Genomic DNA, 22,572 nt, shown 5'->3' on the forward strand with positions numbered 1-22,572 from the left:
TAGAAGCTGAACCGCAATCAACATGTCGAAAACGCTTAATCATGCAACAAAACAGAATCACAACCTAAAAATTCTGTAGACAACATGCACGTGGAGCTGTGTCGATGACAAACATGCACAGCTTAATGTCTAACATCAGATCTGACTTGCAGTGAATAATTGCAAACCTTAGCAACAATCATTGAAGCTGAAAACATTATCTTCTCAACCAAGTCTAAGCACAAGACACGCGACTCTAAACCAAGCCCGACATAACAAAACAGTAGCCTTTTTTAAGTTTATGAAGCTGAAGCAGAAGCACATAAAATGCAAAAAAGTTGAAATACCTGGAATGTCAGGGCTGCAGATGATGAAGAGCCGGGAATGGTGAGAGGCGAAGGTCTTGCAAGATGCAAAACACAGCGCTATCAGCTCCCCTTTTCAAATGTCGAGCAGGCTGCAGAAGCCCACGAACGCGATAAGTGGGAAAGGGGAGCTTGGCAATGATTGGTCCTCACGTTGCATGCCCATCCTTGGACAGCTGTGGCTGGCTGCGCAAATTCGTTCGAAGTTTGGGCATGTGTTGGCAGTTGACTCAGCTTCTACACGCGATGTCCAACACTTGGTGTGTAAGCGCTTCGTTGAGGCCATGCAATGCTATTGGTCAAGCTTAAAAAACCACGTTGTCCACTTCCAATGTGTAAGCACCCTTGATGATTTGGGCGTCGGGGCAGCGATTTTTTGTGAAAATACTATACAATGTGTTCTGGGCAGCGAATTTTTATGTAAATACTTGCAGTGACTTTATCCAGCACACTTCAACACATGGCTAGCCAGTTCTTCAAACGCAGCTTCTGGTACTGGGAAAGGTGCCACGTTGCTCATCGTACAGAAGAAGAAGATGAAGCAGAAGTTGGAAGAGGAGGAGGAGAGAACGAAGGAAACGATGAAGAAGGAAAGAAGCAGCAGAGAAGCATGCAGGCAAAAGGGCACTCATCTGGCATCGCAGTCATCTTGGCATGGATGTTCAGCGAACGCAGGCAACTCACCGCATTCACCCAGCTCTACAATTCGCTTGGTTGGGATTGTTTAGTCTGCCATTCCCATCCTCTCAACCTGTAAGCCTTCAACTATCAAGTGTCAAATTTGGTTCTCTGTCTATGCTCTTATGGGAATGTTCTCATTTGAATGTGAACATTTTGCAAAGTCGAAAATGCCCATGCATGATTTGCAATCATGGCTGCAAGTGGTATGTGACTTGCTTTAGGTTAATTTACAGAGGAGCTGAATGACTTTAGGGCGGCTTTCTATTTTGCTTTAGGAATGACAGTCACTCATTTGAAGATCCGGTTGTGCGTTTGTTGGTCTTGAGTTCCAGATCTTAATTTGATTCTCCACATGTTGCAATTGAAGTTTGTGATAACATTATTTTACAACTAATCATTATAGACACTTACAAAATGTACTCATCATGATCTTGCTCACAATGCGACTTGCCAATGCTAATGCTAGAAGAAAATGTTTACTTAGCCAACAAGACACACATTTATGGAGGTTATCCCTGTAGCACCTGAAGGATTTTTGGCATAGATTTCCCTCTCTCTTTCATCCTCATCACTCGAGTCAGAAAAGGATTAGTTGTCCGAGCTGTCAGAAGAAGATGAGGATGAACTGGACAATGCTTCAAAGCGTACACGCTTCTTCTAATATCTTGCTTTCTCAATTTCTAATATCTTGCTTTCTCAAAAGAGGATTTTCGGCCCAAGTAACCAGGGAAGTCAATTCCCTTGTTACGTTTCTTTAGTTGCTTCTCCTTTGACCCAAATAGTTGGTTGACTCGTATTTCGACAATGTCCTCGAGTTCATCTTCAGTAAACATCCGTGGGACAGAAGGTTTCTTGATTGCTGGTTTTATTGGTGACTCAATGGCTTTCTGCTAGTGAGTGTGCACTTCATCCATCGGATGCCGAGTCAAAAATTTGGCATATTGTGGGTCCTTGGCAAACTGAAGCATCTGCATTACGCATGTGTCAACTGTTGTTGATGTTGCATCTCCATGAGTTGATACTGCAAAGGCCAGGTGGCCCATACTCGTTCTTTGCTTATCCACTTGATTATTCCGTACCGCCTCCCGTTTCCGAGGTGGCAAGAGGAGTCGTGTGATTCTTTCCTGAATCCATGTGTGTCGCAAGAAGGATCGGATTTCTCGGTAGAAGAGAAATTGGCCGTGCTCTTATACCATTGTCACAAACTTGGGCACCCCAAGTCTAGAATCTCTCGCGACACGAGAGAGAGATTCACTTAAAATACTTCACAACTTTAAAATCATAGTTCAATTTGGTCGACACGGCCCGACGTAGTTCGGTGCCCAGAGAGATTGGTCCCAAAGACTGGCGCCCCTTTCGGTATTTCTTTAATATTAATGCTTGATCAAAGTACAACTCCCGCGGGTCCTCGACTCTCAGACTCTACGTCCAGATGCTCTGAGAATTGAAGCCCTTGGGGCTTATTTATTGATACAAGGGATACCAAAAGCAGAGCCCCAAAAAGCAGTAAACTTAAAAGCAATTGGTTCAAAAGCTAATGGTTCCAAAAGCTGGTAGAAAAAGCCACCAACGCAATTTACGAAAATCCGTACAGACTGCCACGTCAGCATTGTCGGCGCAAAAAGAGGAATCCCATACTGTTCTGCCACGTCAGCAATCAACGCGTTTCACGGACGTCCGTATAGTTGTACCATGTCATCTGGTTGTCAATGCAATTTGCGAACATTTGTACTGCCACGTCACATGTCCATAGGGTTTGCCCTGTTCGCGGGTGGTCATGCCACATCATCATTTGTGACAACATATCTCCAAGATACTTTATGCTCCAAAGCTGTGATTTCATCTTATGTCTGTGCATGAGGTGTGAAAGCTAGGCATGGAGGTGATTTTTATAGAGGATGCTGTATGTATTCAGGATTGTGACTCTAGCAAGGGGGTCAAAAGGGGCTCGGTGGAGAATTGACTTGTCACGTGCACACCTAACCCTATGTGTACGTGGACAAGCTACTTCATGGCAAGGGTTCAGTTCAGTCCAGTCAGTATAGCTTAGGAAGTGATCTGGCACTTTTGTGAGTCTGTTCGCAGAGCGTGCATGTTCAGACACTTAGATTAGATGCATATCCTCTGGTTGCACACAGCATGATCATTAGATTTCCATCAGAACCCATCAGGAGCATTTTTACAGTGCCTAGACCTGTTTTCCCTATTTTAGCCAATTTTCACTTATTATTTTTAAGCGACTTTTGTTGGGAACTAGGTAGGGAAAATTTGATAAGCTTGTATATATAGAAACCTAGCGCTAGCACTTATGGGCAGAAGAGGCAGTAGGAACTCTGTTCAACAGGCACCTTCTGAGCAGGAGCATCAGAAGCAAGGTCCTAGCGTTTGATCACATAGACCAGCCTTGGCATTTTTGCACAACAAATTGGCCCTAGCGACAGCAACACAACAGGTTCTCTAGCGTTAGCAGATTCCCACCGCAGCAGACGATTTTCAGCCCTAGTGTTTTTGCATCAGCATAACACTTCAGTGTTTTGCAGATTCACCGCGACGGAATCCCAAGAAGCACCAGCGTTTTCAGTTTTCAGCACTTAGACACAGCAGAACAAGTCCCGAACCTCGCAGGTCTCACCTTCCCGCAGCAGATCCTCGCCGCACGGTCAGATCCAGCGCAATTTGCAGATTCAGCCCGGAAAACGCAGATTTCAGCATTTGCCTTTTAAGGGGGTCGTCGTTGCATCGTCGTCATCATTGACATAGAGTCAGAATTCAGCAGATAAAGATTTGCAGATTTCAGCCGTTAGCGTTTTCATATTTCAGCCCGTCTCGTCGTCGTCCTCATCGTCGGCAAGTCCAAGCATTGTAGAGATTTGTGCAATCAATAGTAGACTGCTCTTGCCATAGAGAGTGGGACCTTCGGAGGAGGGTTTTTGACAACATTCTGGTGTCGTATTCTTCTCTCTATCTCTCAGTCTCATTGTTAGGTGCAGCGGAATGATTGTTTGCGCTTTGCTCAAGATGAGTGCTCCAAACTGTGCTCAAGGTTCCTTTTGTTCTTATGGAAGGTAGAGCCTTCCATTCTTAATGGAAAGTGCTATGATCACGAACAAAGTGAATGGACAATGTGCATGCAAGTGTATGTATAAGACTGAGAGATAGAGAGAGGAGAGATACGACACCAGAGACTTGTAAAACCCTCCTCTGAAGGCCCCACTCTCGTCAGCGAGAGTGGTCTACTATTGATTGCACAAGGTGGTACAATGTGTATGCAATGGACTGATGCAACTTGGGACTGTTTTTCGGGGCTGTTCGGTGGCTGAAAATGAGTGTTTTGGCTGCGTTTTCTATGGCTGAAAATGGGGGTTCTTCTACAACCAATGGGGCTGAATCTGCTACCTCCTATGCATGTTGAAAACGCCGATCTTCTTGTTGCAGTTTGGCTGAAAACCAAAACGCTGATCTGCCTGGAGCTGTTGATGAAATCCGAAAACGCTAATGGGCTGAAAATAAAAAACGCTAGGCAGCCTGCTATCGCTAGGGAAAAACGCTGTACATCTGAGACTGCTAGTGATCAAGGGGTGGCTGAAAACGCCAGGGATCTTGGGGGGTGCTAAGGGTGTCCAATCCAAAAACGCTAGGCTATGGGGGAGCTTGGCGCTTGAGGGTTCCTGCTGAGAAGAAAGCCTATTGAGCATGTGCTCCTGCTGCCTCTCCTACCATTGAGTGCTAACTTGGGTTTGCTTATATATTTTCTTACCCAATTTGCCCTACCTACTTTTGTTGGGAAGTCACTTAAATTAATAAGTGAAAAATGTCAAAAATAGGAAAAATAGGCTAAATGCACTGGAAAATTCCCCTGATGGAATCTGATGGGAATACTGATGATCATGCTATGTGCAACCAGAGGATATGCATCTATACTAAGTGACTGGGCATGCACGGTCTACGAATAGACTCACAAAAGTGCCAGATCACTTCTAATCTAGACTGATTGGACTGACTGAACCCTTGTCGTACTGTAGCTTGTCCACGGACACATAGGGTTGGATGTGTCACGTGGCATCCCCTCCTTTCAAAGTGAGGTACTGGTACCGAACTGTATGGCGTCGAGGGAGATCGCCAATAGCATCCGGAATCCTGAAAGGGACTCTTCGTCGGCCCACTCTGATGTGTGGGTCGCGCGGTACTTGAACTTCATAAAGGTCTACAACGCTTGCTTCTTTGGGCCGCGCCGAAAACGACACAAAGTCTTCTGTGCTCCTTCAATGCTTCAACTTCGTCTATAGTCATGCCTCTTTCTTCTTCAAGAATCTCCATGGCTGAAAATTCCCGAAACCATTTCCAACACAAAAACATGAACATACCTATTCCATGGAAAGTGACTGGAACAAATCTTGTCTTCCTCAAAGACTGTGCATGCAATGTAGATGAACAAAGAGACAGAGTGCCAAACCGTTCACCACGTACACACAAACAATGAGATCGAATCTTTCTCTTCTGATCGAAATCAATCAACTGTGGCAATTCACAATGGAAATACCAATGCTTGGTGCTCATACTTTCATGTGCTCTTTCTATGAATGTGTCGTGCCAAGGAAGAGACATGGAATGTGACTTCCTTGAATGCATACTTTTCAGCTTTTCATGAAAAATCCGCATACATTCGTGCTCATTCATGAGTGAAACATGCTCAACATACAATATGGCATGCCTAGGAAAAGGGATCACATAAAGATGCTGACGAAAATACAGGAATCAATCACGAATGAAACACTCGAACAATGCGTGCGTATCAATCATGCGAACATATAATACTTCCTGTGAGGGTTCTTTGGACCTAGGCTTGAGAGCCAAGATCGATTCTTCGTGATTGATTGAATCTGCAACGAGGTTAGCTTCGCTAGAAAAAGCATCCACTAACACCTCATCATGGTGAACTATCACATCCTCTTCATGCAACTCATCATGCTTATGAGAAATCACATCTTGATCATGCAAATCATCATGCTTATCTTTGTCATCCAGACCATCATGTAAATCATTATCATTCAAATCATCATGCTTCTCATAATCATGCAAATTCTGTGTGACATGCTTAGGAGAAGAAGAGACTGAGAGTCTCCTTTCCCCAAATCTCTTACATCTGTGCCTGAACTTCAGAATAGAGTCGCGAGAACTCTTTGTTTTGTCGGTCGCTCTGTTCTTGTAGTGCTTTTCTTTCTGCTTTGTCTTCTGCGTGCCTACGATCCATTTCTGCTTCTCTTGCTTTGGCTTCCAAGTGTGCTTGCTCGCTCTCATGCGCTATGGTTGCCATTCTTTCTTGGTACTTACGCTCGATGGCTGCGATTCTTTCTTCGCTTTCTAACTTCCTGTCCATTATCCTCTTGTCGAAAGCCTCCATAGGAGTTAGTGCAATCCTTGTCGTAGATGGAAAAGGGGGAGGGTCGGAAAAACTCATGGTGGGGAAAATTCATCTTCGCCTCTCTCATGCTCATCACCTTCAAGCGAAGCATCCATGCCGCTTCGAGTGATGACCATTCTGAAGTCGTGGGTTCTTGTGGGTTCTTGTGGTCTTGGATTCTTAAGTTCACGAGGAACTTGGGTTCTTGGGAGTCTTGGTTCTTAAGTCCACGAGGAACTTGGGTTCTTGGGTTCTTGGGGGTCTTGAGGTTCTTGAGGTTATCTTTCGCTTGCAAATCGTGCTCGAGAAGGATCTTCTCTTCACCCGAGTTCTACTCCTTTCCGCGGGCGCACCCCTTGGCGGCCTTGCGCTCACACCAAGGTTACTTTTTTCCACCTCACGTCGATTGGCCGGCCGCTAAGTGCACGGTCCGCTCTCTATGAGTGAAAAGAGACACAAGGGGAGGCTGGACAAGCCCTTCTTTCTTGGGATTCCTGTCACTTTTCAAAAACACGATTAGGAATCGACACGCCCAAGTGAACTTGGGTTCATGCGACCTCAACAAGCAAAAAAAATTCTTGTGGTTCTTGTGGTTCTTTCCTTGAGTGATACAGAATACTACCAAAGCTTTGATACCAATGTTAGGTGCAACGGAATGATTGTTTGCGCTTTGCTCAAGATGAGTGCTCCGAACTGTGCTCAAGGTTCCTTTTGTTCTTATGGAAGGTAGAGCCTTCCGTTCTTAATGGAAAGTGCTATGATCACGAACAAAGTGAATGGACAATGTGCGTGCAAGTGTATGAGACTGAGAGATAGAGAGAGAAGAGAGATACGACGCCAGAGACGTTGTAAAACCCTCCTCCGAAGGCCCCACTCTCGTCGACGAGAGTGGTCTACTATTGATTGCACAAGGTGGTACAATGCGTATGCAATGGACTGATGCAACTTGGGACTATGCCGACGACGACGGTGTTGATGACTACGACGACTTTAGGGCTGAAATCTGTGGTCTTCTATCTGTTGATTTTCGGGGCTGTTCGGTGGCTGAAAATGACTGTTTTGGCTTGCGTTTTCTATGGCTGAAAATGGGGGTTCTTCTGCAACCAATGGGGCTGAATCTGCTACCTCCTATGCATGCTGAAAACGCTGATCTTCTTACTGCAGTTTGGCTGAAAACCAAAACGCTGATTTGCCTGGAACTGTTGATGAAATCCAAAAACGCTAATGGGCTGAAAATCAAAAACACCAGGCAGCCTGCTCTCGCTAGGGAAAAACGCTATACATCTGAGACTGCTGGCGATCAAGGGGTGGCTGAAAACGCCAGGGATCTTCTGAGGGTGTCCAATCCAAAAACGCTAGGCTATGGGGGAGCTTGGCGCTTGAGGGTTCTTGCTGAGAAGAAAGCCTGTTGAGCATGTGCTCCTGCTGCCTCTCCTGCCATTGAGTGCTAACTTGGGTTTGCTTATATATTTTCTTACCCAATTTGCCCTACCTACTTTTGTTGGGACACTTAAATTAATAAGTGAAAAATGTCAAAAATAGGAAAAATAGGCTAAATGCACTGGAAAATTCCCTGATGGAATCTGATGGATTTTGATGGGAATACTGATGATCATGCTTTGTGCAACTAGAGGATATGCATCTATACTAAGTGACTGGGCATGCACGGTCTACGAATAGACTCACAAAAGTGCCAGATCACTTCTAATCTAGACTAACTGAACACTTGTCGTGCTGTAGCTTGTCCACGGACACATAGGGTTGGATGTGTCACGTGACACTCATGCACCTTCATTCACAGTGTTCATCACTTTGTTTGTGTCCATTGCACTCTCTCAATAAAGGAACGGAAGGCTCTCCTTTCCGTAAGTGAAAGGAAACCTTGAGCACAGTTCGGAGCACTCATCTTGAGCAAAGTTCAACATTCACTTCCGCTGCACCTTACAGGACTCTACAGGCTCTTTGCTCTTTCTTCAACAATCAGGATACCTAAAGGTGATCTTTGGCATTTCAGATTTGATTGTTTGAACAATGATACTCTTCGGCTTGCTTTTCGTGAGAAAATGCTTATAGGCCTACCAGATGTTGGGAGTACATGGGAAATGCATCACTTGCATTTGTGGGAAGCAACATCGAGATGCTATTCAAAGGCTTGCTACACGCCAAGCTATTGTTGTTTGGAGTTGGATTACGCTGACCTTTGTGGACATATGCAAACTCCTTCCCTTTGTAAAGCTCTCTATTTCATGTTGCTGGTGGGCGATTTCAGCTGCTTTACTTGGGTATATTTTCTACCGCACAAGTTCGAGGCATTTGGCCTCTTCAAGAATTGGCACACTCTTGTGGAGAAGGAGAGCAATAAAGTACTGAAGACTATTCGATTGGACAAAGGCGGGGAATTTAGCTCCAAAGCATTCATTTAGAAGCTATGTAAGAGAAGAACAAGATGCTATGGAAAGCCACCAAATAGATTGTCAATCCTATCCGTTGGACATGGAACCACCAAAATTGAAGGAAGTAGTCTGCGCAAACTAACTCCCAAGCTGGCTCCGCACCCCCCTCTGAAGGGAGAACACCTAAATCATGGATATTGTCTTAACTCTCCAACAGTGTCTACTAATGTATTTGGATCACCGGAGGTAGGTATATCTGAAAGGAAATATACTTGTAGAACCTGGAACCAAACCTTGGGGAACCAAGAAGACCGTCTCCCCACTATGAAGAATGCTCGAGGGAACTGTAACTTGTTTCTAGTCCAAGAAGAACCAATATCCACTTGTACGGAAACAATATGCCAATTTAAGGATAAGTGTGTTGAGAATGGTACAGTTTCCAGGGATCAATCTGGAAGAGGAAATACTGCTCGGATGCACTAACAAGAGCAACCGTCACACCACAAATCAGAGAGACGAAGCAATCACCGAAGTGACTAAAGAAAAAACATCTGCCCAGAAACTAATTGCATTGTGGGCTAAAAGCACACCATCTAAAGCTGCAAGAAATGAGTAAGGAAACCAAGGACTAGAAGGCACCGTACATGGTACTCCACTGAATGGAGCGCCGGTACTTTGAACGAGAAGTATCCGCAAAAGTACACTCTGAGGTAACTAACTCAACCCCACTTCGGAACAGAGCAAACACTGTCACTGAAAGCTCCATAGATCAAGCCAAGAACTCCCCCCAAGAGAGGAAGCCACCTTTGCGTTCAATCTTGGGAAAAGAGAATAAGAACGAAGAAAGAAATCTGAGACAACTTGGAGTAAAATTGCTTCCTCTGTAATTGAATAGCAAAACTTGAATCTCAAGGAACTCAAGACTCGAAGAGAATGACACCATCGGTAAACTCGGACTCTAAGAATTGGAAGACCTGAAAAGTTCACCTGAAGATCATGTTTGCCAAAGAAGCCGTCGGAGTCCCAAAAAGAATCTAGCTACTCAAGCAAACTCCTTGAGATCAAATCAAATGTCCGCCACTACTCTTATCTACGAAGCTCAAACCTGTAGGTACAATCCAATACAGTATACCAAACTGCATACTGACTTGGAAGAGCACATATACTCCCACTGTTGTAACTTGCTTTCTTAAAATCTTCACCAAAACTACCGTTTGTACTTGTGTTGAAGAGAACATATCCACAACTAAACTGTGCACTCAATATCCAATACACAACATGACACCAATACGCAAGAGAAGAGTAAAGGAATCGGCTCGAGAAACAAACCCGTGAAGAACACTGGGGCTTATCTATAACATGCCAGAAAGCTGGGCAAAAAACCGCGAGGAACCTACTACACCTGCCATCCGTGGCCAGATCTGCAGCTGCCCCCAAGGTTGGAGCTCTTGAAGGGGATGTATGGAAGAAGCATCCAAATGTTGCTTACTGCAGGAGTAGGAACTAGATGTCCCCACAATTGCCGACACGACGTGCAAATGTGTCATCCAAAGGATCTCGACAAATCTGTTGTCAAACAACAAGAAAACGGCCCATAAGAGGTTGCAAACATGTCCAACAATTGGTGCTGACAAAATCACTAAGGGCAAAGGAATGACCAAATCTGTAGGGCCACACTACCACCGTGGAAGGAGGGAACATGGAGAAAGGAGGAGTCCACACTCTATCAAAACCTCCTTCTACTATTGTCATTGTCGGCTAAGGGTCTGGCATCACTTGCTCTACCTCTAAATGTCACGTGACACATCCAACTCTGTGTCCGTGGACAAGCTACAACACGACCAGGGTTCAGTCAGTCAAGTCAGTCTAGAATAGGAAGTGATGTGGCACTTGTGTGACCGTGCATGACCAATCACTTAGATTAGATGCATATCCTCCGGTTGCACACAGCATGATCATCAGCATTCCCATCAGAATCCATCAGGGGAATTTTCCAGTGCATTAAACCTATTTTTCCTATTTTTGACATTTTTCACTTATTCATTAAGTGACCTTTGTTGGAAACTAGGTAGAGCAATTTTGCTAAGATAATATATAAGCAAACCTAAGGCTAGCACTTTCTGGCAGAAGAGGCAGCAGGAGCACCTTGCTTAACAGGCAACTTCTCAGCAAGACCAACCCCCGCGACAACTCTAGCGTTTTCAGCATTGCAGAAGGCCTAGCGTTTTTGCATCAGATCAGCCAGCATTTTTGCACTTGCAGATTCACGGCGACAGTAGACAGCAGATCAGCCCTAGCGTTAGTAGTTTTCCTCAGCAAGGACAGATTTCAGCCCCTAACGTTTTTGGTTTGCAGATCAACCTCAGCGTTTTTGCAGATCTTCGCGACAAGGACATCAAGAACACTAGCGTTTTCAGTTTTTAGCAGTCAGTACCCGCAGAAGAAGTCCAGAACCTCGCAGATCTCACCTTCCTGCAGTAGATCCTCGCCACACGGTCAGATCCAGTGTAGTTTGCAGTTTCAGCCCGGAAAACACAGATTTCAGCATGCATCTGCGTTTTCGGCGCATCATCGTCGCATCGTCGTCATCGACATTGTCACTGACATAGAGTCAGAATTCAGCAGATAAAGATTTGCAGATTTCACCTCTTAGCATTTTCAGATTTCAGCCTGTCTCGTCGTCGTCCTCATCCTCATCGTCGTCGACATCGTCAGCAAGTCCAAGCATTGTAGAGATTTGTGCAATCATAAGTAGACCGCTCTCGCCATAGAGAGTGGGGCCTTCGGAGGAGGGTTTGACAACATTCTGGTGTCGTATTCTTCTCTCTCTATCTCTCAGTCTCAGTACCTTCATTCACAGTGTTCATCCACTTTGTTTGTGATCATTTGCACTCTCTCACTAAAGGAACGGAAGGCTCTCCCTGCCGTAAGTAAAAGGAACCCTTGAGCACAGTTCGGAGCACTAATCTTGAGCAAAGTTCAACATTCCCTTCCGCTGCATCTTACATTAAACCTCATCCAAGAATGGTGGATGATCGAACAAGAAGTGGTTTTGGAGAAATAAGTATCCCCCTCTGCCTGTCAAAGCCAACTCCAACGCATGCACCTCAATTGCTGCATACCGGATGAACAAGAGTCACCTGAAACCGGATTTCCATCCTCGGAGAAAATCAAAGAGCATCCTCTGCTTCAAGAACCCCTCTATTATCCATAATCCACAATTTGGTACAAAAATGCAGTTGAATGATCAATCTGCTACCCATCAGATAGGTAGCTCTGTCGACAAGTCCAATAAAGACGTGCATTCGGAAAAGGCATAGCAAATCTGCCAATCCATCTCCTCGAAGAAAACACAGCCATAGAAACCTACTCCAGAAGTGCTTTCATCTTCATTGCACTAGCTAGTCTTGAAGGAACACAAAGAATTGTATTGTACAATGTCTCTCTTGATGGGAGAAACCATAATACAAAGCCTTTTGGAGGGGGGACCGGCTCCATGCAAATCCGGTCCTCAACTGCTGTCAATAGCTTAATTTCTTTCTCTTTTGAAAGTATTGTTCATGCTATCTAACTAGGTGTTATGCTTTTTGTTGCTCTCTCCACCCAAGCACTCTTGTAATTCTCATTAGGAATCTATTCTAATGAAATGCCCACTATGTTCATGCTAATTTCCGCTACACACAAGTTTTTAGAAGAAGATCATATTGGTGTCCAAATACTTCTCTTTGAAGTAGTAGTCGGAAATGAATAGCTTCTCCTCTGGATCCAACAACCGCATGCTTGTTCCCCTTGCGGGAAGGCACGGCAACATGACTCCATCTGGGAAAACTAAAGCAATCCAACACTGCTACACATCTTGTAGCCTCCATTAGGTTCCCCTCGGTAAAGAGAAGTTGGAGTAAACAAGGGTAAAGACTTGAAAGTCGTAGACGAGGATCCATAGCCTCCACATACTCAAATCTGCCCCAAAACTGGAGGAAAGACGGGAAACCACAGCAAGCTTCTTCTCTCTCAATCAAGTCCAAAACGGCACTGGATCAGCCACATCCGAGCATCCAAGGTGGTCATGTCACCTAGGGCTCTGATACCATGTCAAAGGTGGCAGTGGAAGATGCAATGAAGACAAGAACTGGCTCATGATCTAGTGGACATCTTGACTCCGATCTAGAACATTTGCAATGCCACATACATGAACAAGGGAAAGTCTATGGAGAGGAGAGATCACTGAGTTAGAAAAAGAGCATGTTTGAGAGAGAGAGAGAGAGAGAGAGAGAGAGAGAGAGAGAGAGAAATGAAATGAAATGTTATATTAACGTCTTGAAAAGGCCAAAATGACCTATGAGACCAATCTGTTACAAAATGATGAATCTAATACCATGTCTGGGTACAAAAGAACTAGATACTAGAGAGAGAGAGAGAGAGAGAGAGAGAGAGAGAGAGAGAGAGAGAGAAATGAAATGTTATATTAACGTCTTCAAAAGGCCAAAATGACCTATGAGACCAATCTGTTACAAAATGATGAATCTAATACCATGTTTGGGTACAAAAGAACTAGATACTAGAGAGAGAGAGAGAGAGAGAGAGAGAGAGAGAGAGAGAGAGAGAGAGAGAGAGAGAGAGAGAGAGAGAGAGAGAGAGAGAGAGAGAGAGAGAGAGAGAGATGAAATGAAATGAAATGAAATGATATATTAACGTCTTCAAAAGGCCAAAATGACCTATGAGACCAATCTGTTACAAACTTGTGAATTTGGTACCATGTCTGAGTACAAAAAAAGAGATACTAAAATGAATCTAGAAGTGCTACTAGCTGGAACTGTGTGGGGTATGTGTGATCACTGATACAATGGGTGCCCAATACAAGAGAAAGATACATTGGGTGATGAATCTATCCTCAGCTATACTCTGGATGTCGAGATAATATGGCTCGAATCCTCTGTTGTAGTCTCCGTCGATGCTGTGAAGCTCCTTTCCCTAGCTCCAATGCTCAATCAATAATGTACCGCGGGTGTGAGTATGAGCTGAGCTTTGCAGTGGTGGCTGCTGCTCTATTTGTCTAGTGTCTGGTGTGAAGAAATCAATAATCTGTCTCTGGGATTCTCTCTCTCCAGATCTCCTCAGTAAACTATCTCTGTGTCTGTGTAACTCAAGTAGATACAGGCCAACACATCTCTGGTTCTGATAGCTCATGACTCTCGAGAAGCCTTTTCAGAATAGATAGTGGAAGCTACCTCGTATCTCATAATACATTGTGCACCGACATATATAATGTGTCTCCGTCTCTGGCTGTGTATGGCATAGGCGGCATATCCTGCTAGCTGTTGGTATCCCTCTAAATCTACTAGTCTCAATCTCAAGTTGGTGTGAAGATGTCCGCATTTGACCAACGGCACACTGTAACCCATGAGATAGATGTGTATCCAGATAGCTGAGTCGAATCACAAACCCATCCCCTGAGAGAGAGAGAGAGAGAGAGAGAGAGAGAGAGAGAGAGAGAGAGAGAGAGAGAGACTTGTCCCTAAGAGAAACTGGGACCGACTACGAATCCAAAGAGATGCCTGAACTCTAACTCCGTGGTGGTTTTGTTATGGTATATAATCTTGCTATTTGTGGACGGACTAAGCATATCCATGGTCATTACCACTTTGTTTGAGATTATACTGAGGGTGGTCATATGAGCTTGGGATATTGTCCTGTAGACCTTCCTTGACCTACTCTGGATCATCTTCTTTAGCATGCTAGAGTTAGACCCATCACCACATGGTGGTACATAAGGTTGGATCTCATGGTAATATGACTAGTTTTGCGTTGTAAATGCATTTTAGCCTACTTTTAACCTTTATTAAAATCTTTTGGCCCATGTGATCCCTAGCAAGTTGGGCACCTATTGTTTAGGTCCATCAATGTAATGTGGGTGTCATACACCTCTCATAAGACCTCTCAAGACTGAGCTCTCCACCAAGGAGCTCTCTGCATAGGAGCATTAAGAGTGGACTGTCCACCCAACCATAGGAGTCCCCTTTATATAGACTTGGTCATCCACATGTGGCCAGACACTGGTCGATAATGTGCCCAAGTCTATGGTGAGCTTATGTCCTTGTGCCAACAACGCCTCTTATCCAGTTCAGGGAGTCGGAAAGATTGTGCTCACTGCTGCTAATGGCAGTTCCTTCACACTTGTTGATGCACTTTATGTACCTGGGATCAAGAAGAATCTCTTGTCTGTATCTGCACTTGCTAGACTTGGACTTGTAGTCAAATTTGTGGATGACAGATGTACAGTTCATGATCTCAGTTTTGGTGATGAAATTGTTGCATCTGGCCTTTTGTGCCGTGGGCTGTATAAGCTCACTTTGTATGACAAGTGTGGACAAAACTTTGCAAATGCTGTTGCAGATTCAAGGGCTATTTCAGATGCAAAACTTTGGCATGCACCTTTTGGTCATCTGAATTTTGCCAATTTGCTGCGTTTGCAGAAATCTGATATGGTTGCTTCTTTGCCGCCTCTTGAAGCACCTGTCAAACATGTTTGTGAAGGCTGTATTTTGGGTAAGATGCAGCGTTCTAAATTTCCAAAGGATGGTTTAGTTCGGGCCACATGCAGGTTGCAGCTTGTGCACAGTGATGTTTGTGGGCCCATGCAAACTCCGTCCTTGGGCAATTACCTGTACTCTGTGACTTTCATTGATGATTACTCCAGGCATGCATGGGTATTTCCGCTTAAAGCGAAGTCCGAAGTTTTTATGTGCTTCGAACAATTTCTGGCTCTGGCTGAAAATGTCTCGAAATGTACTATGAGCACCCTCCGTTCCGATCGAGGGGGGGAGTATATGTCTCATGAATTTAATGCATTTCTGGCTAGTCGTGGGATAAAACACCAATGTACAGTGCCTTATACGCCTTAGCAAAATGGTGTTGCTGAGAGGAAAAACAGGTCACTGACGGAAATGGCACGATGTATGGTCAAAAGTCAAGCTGTACCGCATTCTTTTTGGCTTGAGGCCATCATGTGTGCCACTTATGTACTTAACATGTGTCCTACGAAAGCTTTGCAGTCTATTACTCCATATGAGGCATGGCATGATAGAAAGCCTTCTATTGAGCACATTCGTGTTTTTGGCTGTTTGGCATATGCTTTGGTGCCACAAGTGCAGCGCAGAAAATTGGATGATAAGGTTGTCAAATGTATTTTTGTTGGTTATAGTGCTGAAAGCAAAGGTTACAGGTTGTATCATCCGCAAACAAAACGTATTCTGGTTTCTCGGGATGTAGTGTTTGTGGAAGATTTTGTTCGGCCCTTGCTGTCATGTACTAGAGACAGTAATGTAAGCTCACAGGACATTTATGACACTTTGTTGCCTCTTTTCAGTGGTGGAAATACGAATGTAAGTTTCAATGAGGCAAATGTACAGCCTATGGGGGTTTCTGAAAATGTTTTAGATTTGCCTATTACTGATGCAGATGTACATTATCTACTTGATGAGGAAAGGGCTGAAAATGAGCAGGCTAGAGGTATGCCAAAATGGCTGGTGCACATTTTGCGTGACAGTAAATTGGATGCACCTTTGTCTAGTTGTACTCGTTCAGGCTCTCGCCATGCATCTTATGCATCAGATTGTTATGCTTTGGCTGTGTCTAGTTGGCATGATGTTGAGGAGCCTCTTGTCTTTTGATGAAGCACAGAATTCAGAAAATTGGATGGCTGCCATGCAATCAGAATATGATGCACTTATAGAAAATGACACATGGACTTTATGTGATTTGCCTCCTGGCAAAAAGGCCATTGGTACGAAGTGGATTTACAAGTTGAAACGCAAGGCGGATGGTGAGATCGATCGCCATAAGGCTCGACTTGTTGCAAAGGGTTATGCACAGCAAAAAGGCATAGATTATGAAGAGACTTTTGCTCCCACTTGTCGTATGACTACTGTGCGTTTTCTATGTGCATTGGCAGCTCATTTTGGTTGGGATGTACATCAATCACACATTGTTACTGCTTTCTTGAATGGTGACATATTTGAGGAAGTTTATGTAACACAGCCTCGCAGTTTTGTCATAAAAGGACAAGAGGACAAAGTGTGCAGATGTAAGAAGGCTTTGTATGGGTTGAAGCAATCTCCTCGTGCTTGGTATGAGAAAGCTGACACTCATTTGGTCAAACAAGGTTTTCGTAACAGTCCAACAGAAAGCACATTGTATGTAAAGTGTGAGGGTGATGTACTTCTCATTGTGGTTCTTTATGTTGATGATTTGCTGATCACTGGACCAAATGAGAGACATATTACTGAATTTAAGTCTGATTTGAATGCTACTTTCAAGATGAAAGATTTGGGGCTGTTGCATCATTACTTGGGTATACAGTTTAAGCAGTGTGATGGTGGTGTTGCCTTGTGTCAGAAAAGTTACATAGACACATTGCTATGTAAGTTTGGACTTGAGGATTGCAAACGTATTGCCACTCCCATGGAAACAGGTTTGAAATTAAGTCTACATGATGCTGGCGATCTTGCTGATGTCACTCTTTACCAAACTGTTGTTGGCTGCCTCATTTATGTATGCAACACGAGGCCAGATATTCAGTTTGCAGTCTCACAGGTCAGCAGATTTATGCATAGCCCAGGGTCTAAGCATTGGCAGGCTGTCAAGAGGATTTTCTGCTACCTTAGTGGCACTTTACATCTTGGCTTGTTTTATCCCAAGGGGGGATCATTGCCGCCAGACTTACATGCTTTTTCGGACTCAGATTGGGCTGGTTGTTTTGACACGCGAGTGTCCACAAGTGGTTTTTGTTTCATGCTTGGCAGTTCATGTATATCATGGTTGAGCAAGAAGCAACCTATTGTGGCCACTTCGAGTTGTGAGGCTGAGTACAGGGCAGTCTTCACAGCTACGGTTGAGTGTGTATGGCTCAGACGCCTTATGGCTGATTTGGGTGTTGGACAGGACACTGCCAACACTATCTACACTGACAGTCAAAGCGCATTGGCAGTTGCGAGGAACCCAGTTTTTCATGCTCGCACAAAGCACATTGAGGTGCATTACCACTATGTCATGGAGAGGCTCTCAGCAGGAGAGATCAGCTTGGCTTATGTGCCAACACAGGACAACTTTGCAGATCTTTTCACAAAGGCATTGTCTCGTGAGAAGCTTGAAGCTTTTCGCAAAGCTTTGGGCTTACTCCCCTTTGTGGATTGATCCTGTCCTCAAGGCATGGCACTTCCCTTTACTCATGTGCCAGCTCTCATTCACCGCATCACTCCAGGGGGGATTTGTTACCATATACGTGTGGTAGTGATGTGTGTGAACACACTAGGACCGCCGGGGCATTTTTCCCTCTTTAGGAGGTTTTTTCCCCCGTGCATTGTATATACGCTCATCACTCTAGGGCTATCTATCTTTCCATTGCACACTAAGTAACACACTCTCTATTGTGTGCCTTGAGCTTCCTTCATCTTCTCCAAGCTGTGTGTGTTTCTCTGCAACCCTAATTCCAACAATATTTTGTCCTAGTTTTTGGCATTACTAAAGTTCCTTATTTTGTATTAAATCTAAAACTAAATTGAGCTATTTGATAATGGCTTTGTTCTTACCTCTCAAATGTTTGCATTTCCTTGAACAATCAGGTAGCTATATTATAGTTATTCATCATATTTTGGTTATGTCCTTGTTACTCATTGTAATACAACAGCACTTTCAACACGTTAGTACATAAAATGACTTGGTATATGAATTCCAATATATTCTAGGGCTCATTTCACGCTACCCAGGTTTCTTGCATTCATGCAAATCTGGCATACAAAACAATCTTTTACTGAAATTTGCGGTGACTTTATTGACTTAATGCTACTTCTTCCGTATGCATAACATTTGCTTTACATCTTTGTAGTCATTTTCCAGGTATGGCAAGTACCTTAGCTTTGAGTCTTTTAGATGAGCTCCTCAAGGTAAGAGCTGTTTACATCTTGCATGGGCAATATGTTAACCCCCAAATACTGAGGCATATAACTGATTTGTCGTTTCTTTTTTGGCTGATAGGAGCTTGAAGGGCATCCCAGCCCTGTTGTTTTTGTAACTTTTTCGGGAGGACACAAAACCTGCTTGTACAAAATTTTACAGGTCTTTTCAATTGAGTAACTTCGTTTCCTTAACATTACTTTGTAATTATAGGAAGGCACATGTATTTTCAGCTGGATGAAATGGTGGGATTCTAGATAAGTAGTTTTGTTATTACTCAGCATTGACAGGTAGGACTCTAAACGTCTCTATGAGATTTTTCACATTGGAACAATGTAGCATGTCTTCCTAAACCAGGTTGTTTCTTGGAAATCACATCCATGGCTGTCACTAGGTGCATTATGCCAATTAAAAATCTCAGCACTCGCCTTCGCTTGCTCTTATTAGTACTTCTTTGAGCTCATCCAACGTTGTGATCTGGAAATATCCTTTCTATCTTCAAGTCTCCAAAACCAGCGGGAGGCCTTGAAATCTAAAAACTGTAATCAACTGAGTTTTTAATTTAGTGATAACCAAATGCAAGTGATAGATAAGAGATTATGGAAAAGATTAGTTGAGATTTATCCTAACAGAAGTAGCAGTCATAGGGGGATGATGCTTTCTAACCAGGATGACATTTATTTCAAGGTCTACATTTGGCATGTCTTGGTTTGAGGGTGTTTCTCTTGAAGATTGGCAAGACATTGTGACATTTTTGCACGCTTGGGTGTTGAATGGAAACTGTAAGCCCGACATGCATATCATGAGGCAATGGGAGGTGGCTCTATGCTTATTATGGGAAGTCTTATGAAGCTTTAATGGAAACCGTAAGCCATCTGTGTTTATCACGAGGCAATGGGACGTGACTCTTATCTATATGGAAGTCTTAGGAAGCTTGAATAGAAACTGCAAGCAATCCGTGCTTATCAGGGGACAATGGGAGGTGACTCTTATGTATATGGGAAGTCTGTATGCAGAACAAGTAGGGAGCATTTAACAATTGCTTTATAGAGGGTGTACTCACTTGATTGGTATGCCATGGTGACTGGGCCATGTGGTTATTTGGGCAATGCCAACATGCTGCAAGTTGATGTAGACTCATTAACACAGCTATTGATTGTTTCAAGGACTTGAGTCCATTCAAATGGCTCAAACAGGTGCTATGGGAAAGGCTTTGGTATATAAGGCTCGTTTTGAACATCACGATCTAAAAGGCAATCTTCCTTTTGCAAGCTTCCCTTTCTAATTGTCTTTCTAGGCTAGCTAGCTTAAACTCAAGAGCTAACAGTGTATTTGGGTTGGTGTGGAACTCTTTAGTGTGTTTCATGAATTATCTACTATTCTCATCTTGGAAGGTGGCCTGCCCTCACCTTGAGTCTCCACATGACAACGGTGGCCATTGTCAGCCCCCATCGTCTTTATGGAAGCTATTACAGTGAAAAAAATGGACTTGCTGGAGTTCTTTGTTCATCATTTGAACTTTTGCGAGTGCTTTCGTGTGTATTTCCTTACTGTGGAGGTGGTGTTTGCAGATCTTGCTTGGCCAGTGCGGAGAGGTCGATACTGATAAGGTATGATTTGCTGTTCATCTTCAGCAAACAGGCTGCAAAAATGCAAATTTTCTCATTGCTGGATGCATGTTCCATTTAGTGGAAGCACCCACACGCGCACGCACACATTGATTGTTGAGCCAAGTAGTTGCAAGCTAATTCCTCTTCTGATTTGCAGGACAAATTCAAAGTTGTGGAAGAGTCTATTGCAGGATTGGTTTTTGATTCTAGTCCTGTGGAGTTTGAAAGTAGTATTGGAGCAAAGGTTTTGAGCCAACAAGTTTTAACTCTAGAACCAGGTAGGTCGAAAGCAGTAATCGAGCATGCAGCAAATGCGGTTGGCAGGGGACTAGATTTTGTTTTCTCTAAGCAGTTTGCCCTCCAAAGGAGAGAGCTTTGGCATGCACTCTACTCTTGCGTGGTACACCCCTAGCCTCTCTTTTATGATAATGTTTGGAATTTATTCAGCAACCCTATGCTATGTGCTGATGCCTGTCTATTTCAGAATATGGGACCGATACTTGTCTTATGCTCAGAAGTAGATGAGCTGGCTCCACTTGAGACCATTCACATGTTTTCTTCAAATCTTAACAGACTTGGTGGGAAGATAGATGTGGTTGTATGGAAAGACTCAAAACATGTTGGTACGTTCTGTTTCTACCTCTAATACTCAAAAGAGGCTAGGTTCATTTGCTGGTGCTTGTCCCATTATATGATGTGGAAAGAGAGCTTGGTTTTCAGGCCATTTTCGCCGCCATCCAGATCAATATTCGAGTGAAGTGAAGAAGCTGCTAGTAAGAGCATTCTCAACATATTCAGATCGACATGAGAGACACACTCCGACCTGGACCGAGCTGCCAGGGACTGTCATTGCAGAAATAAATCAAATTTCTAGGATGCCACATTTGCAGTTGAAGAAGGAAAACACACCTGAGCTCACTGGGAGTGCCAGCCAAGATGAAAAAATATCGTCGAAAGAGACGGATGCTAGTTGCAGGAGCAGGCTATAAGCTTCAACTGCCCACAAGGCTATAAAAGTCATAACTATTGTAAAAATTATTATTTGCCAAAATGTTTTTTCTGAGAAAACAGTGGTTCTCTCGAGTTTATCAGCAAATCATTTATACGAGAAATCAGAGACCTATTCTTCATATGGAGGGTGTTTAATATATTCAAAATGACATGCAATACAACGCTGGAAAGCTACTGAATTCTGGTTCAAGTAGGGCAATACACCTGCACTCAATTGAATAGTATTTCCGGTTTCCCCATTATGGAATCCTAGATGACTTGGTCAGTTGGGAGCCATGAAGTTCAAGTATGCATTTCCCATCCCGAGTCATGGAAGAGCTTTTCAGTTGACTATATTATGAAAACTCCTATCGCTTCAACTCAGACTAGCATTGTCATGTACCTGAAATTTTTGAAGCATCTTTGCTCAAATTATTGTGTCTTGAGCTAGTATTTAGTTTCTTTGTTTGTTCAAAATATATTTAACTATAAGTGTATGCAGGAGCAAAAGTGTTATATTCTTAAGGGGTAGTTTTGTTGACACTGATATAAATTGCAGCAGAAAATGAATAAAAGAAAGAAAGATCTTTATGTCTACTAGAGGTTGAAGTAGACAAATTAAACCTACATGTGTCTATGCTCCATCCATCTAAAAGTCATAAAAATTTGGCTCAAGGTACAAATTCATGTTTGGTATGGTACACTGGATTTGAAATAGACGATAGCTATAGATTGATAAATAGACAGGCCAAGGTGTTAGCATGCATAAATGGAGAATAGGAACCAGGACTTGAGCAGACAAGAAGCTCACATGTCCTTCTATTTCTTTTCATTCCGCAAGCACCCTTGCTTGGTGTTGGACGTTTTCTAACTCTTGCAAATTTGAAAAAATATTCAGAAAAGTCTCTCTCTCTCTCTCTCTCTCTCTCTCTCTCTCTCTCTCTCTCTCTCTGGGCTTCTTCGAATCATGTGAAAAGCTTGCGAAATATTCCCAAAATTGTCAAAGCTTCTTGCTTGTGGGAAATAACTCCTTAGAGGGCGTTTGGCCAAGGGCCACTTCAAAAATGCCCCAAAAGTGGGCACTTTGCATGTGAAATCAGGCTTAGCCATGACATGGAAGGCATCGAGCAGCATAGGGAGAGAGAATGAATCCCAACACTCTATGTGTAGACCTTGGCTTGGCTCGCAGAAAATGTGCAAAT

The 22,572-nt window shown here is 43.5% G+C and overlaps 1 protein-coding gene across 3 annotated transcripts; it reads left to right on the forward strand.

Annotated features, from left to right (window-relative positions):
• Positions 1-710: 710 nt before the first annotated feature.
• On the forward strand, positions 711-21,820 carry LOC147429732 (uncharacterized). 3 transcript variants are annotated; one of them, XM_086495972.1, is made up of 7 exons: positions 711-1,097; positions 18,703-18,760; positions 18,852-18,932; positions 20,342-20,380; positions 20,538-20,780; positions 20,865-21,003; positions 21,085-21,271. In XM_086495972.1, exons 1-7 carry the CDS (start codon positions 805-807, stop codon positions 21,135-21,137), a joined length of 906 nt encoding a protein of 301 aa, XP_086352098.1. In that variant the 5' UTR covers positions 711-804; the 3' UTR covers positions 21,138-21,271. The 3 variants fall into 3 exon arrangements, with proteins under 3 accessions (XP_086352098.1, XP_086352097.1, XP_086352099.1); XM_086495971.1 differs by having other exon boundaries at positions 715-1,097; positions 21,101-21,820; XM_086495973.1 differs by having other exon boundaries at positions 974-1,097; positions 18,714-18,760; positions 21,101-21,820.
• The last annotated feature ends 752 nt before the right edge of the window (positions 21,821-22,572 follow it).

The sequence above is a fragment of the Adiantum capillus-veneris genome, chromosome 22 (assembly GCF_014529385.1).
Source record: "Adiantum capillus-veneris isolate H3 chromosome 22, ASM1452938v2, whole genome shotgun sequence".
In the NCBI taxonomy this organism is placed as follows: Eukaryota; Viridiplantae; Streptophyta; class Polypodiopsida; order Polypodiales; family Pteridaceae; genus Adiantum; species Adiantum capillus-veneris.

Coding starts and splice junctions, on each gene's coding strand:
- LOC147429732 (XM_086495971.1), top strand. CDS start 805: ATGGCTAGCCAGTTCTTCAAACGCAGCTTCTGGTACTGGGAAAGGTGC. Junction 18,761..18,851: donor TTTTAGATGAGCTCCTCAAG/GTAAGAGCTGTT, acceptor TTTGGCTGATAG/GAGCTTGAAGGGCATCCCAG. Junction 20,781..20,864: donor ATGCACTCTACTCTTGCGTG/GTACACCCCTAG, acceptor TGTCTATTTCAG/AATATGGGACCGATACTTGT.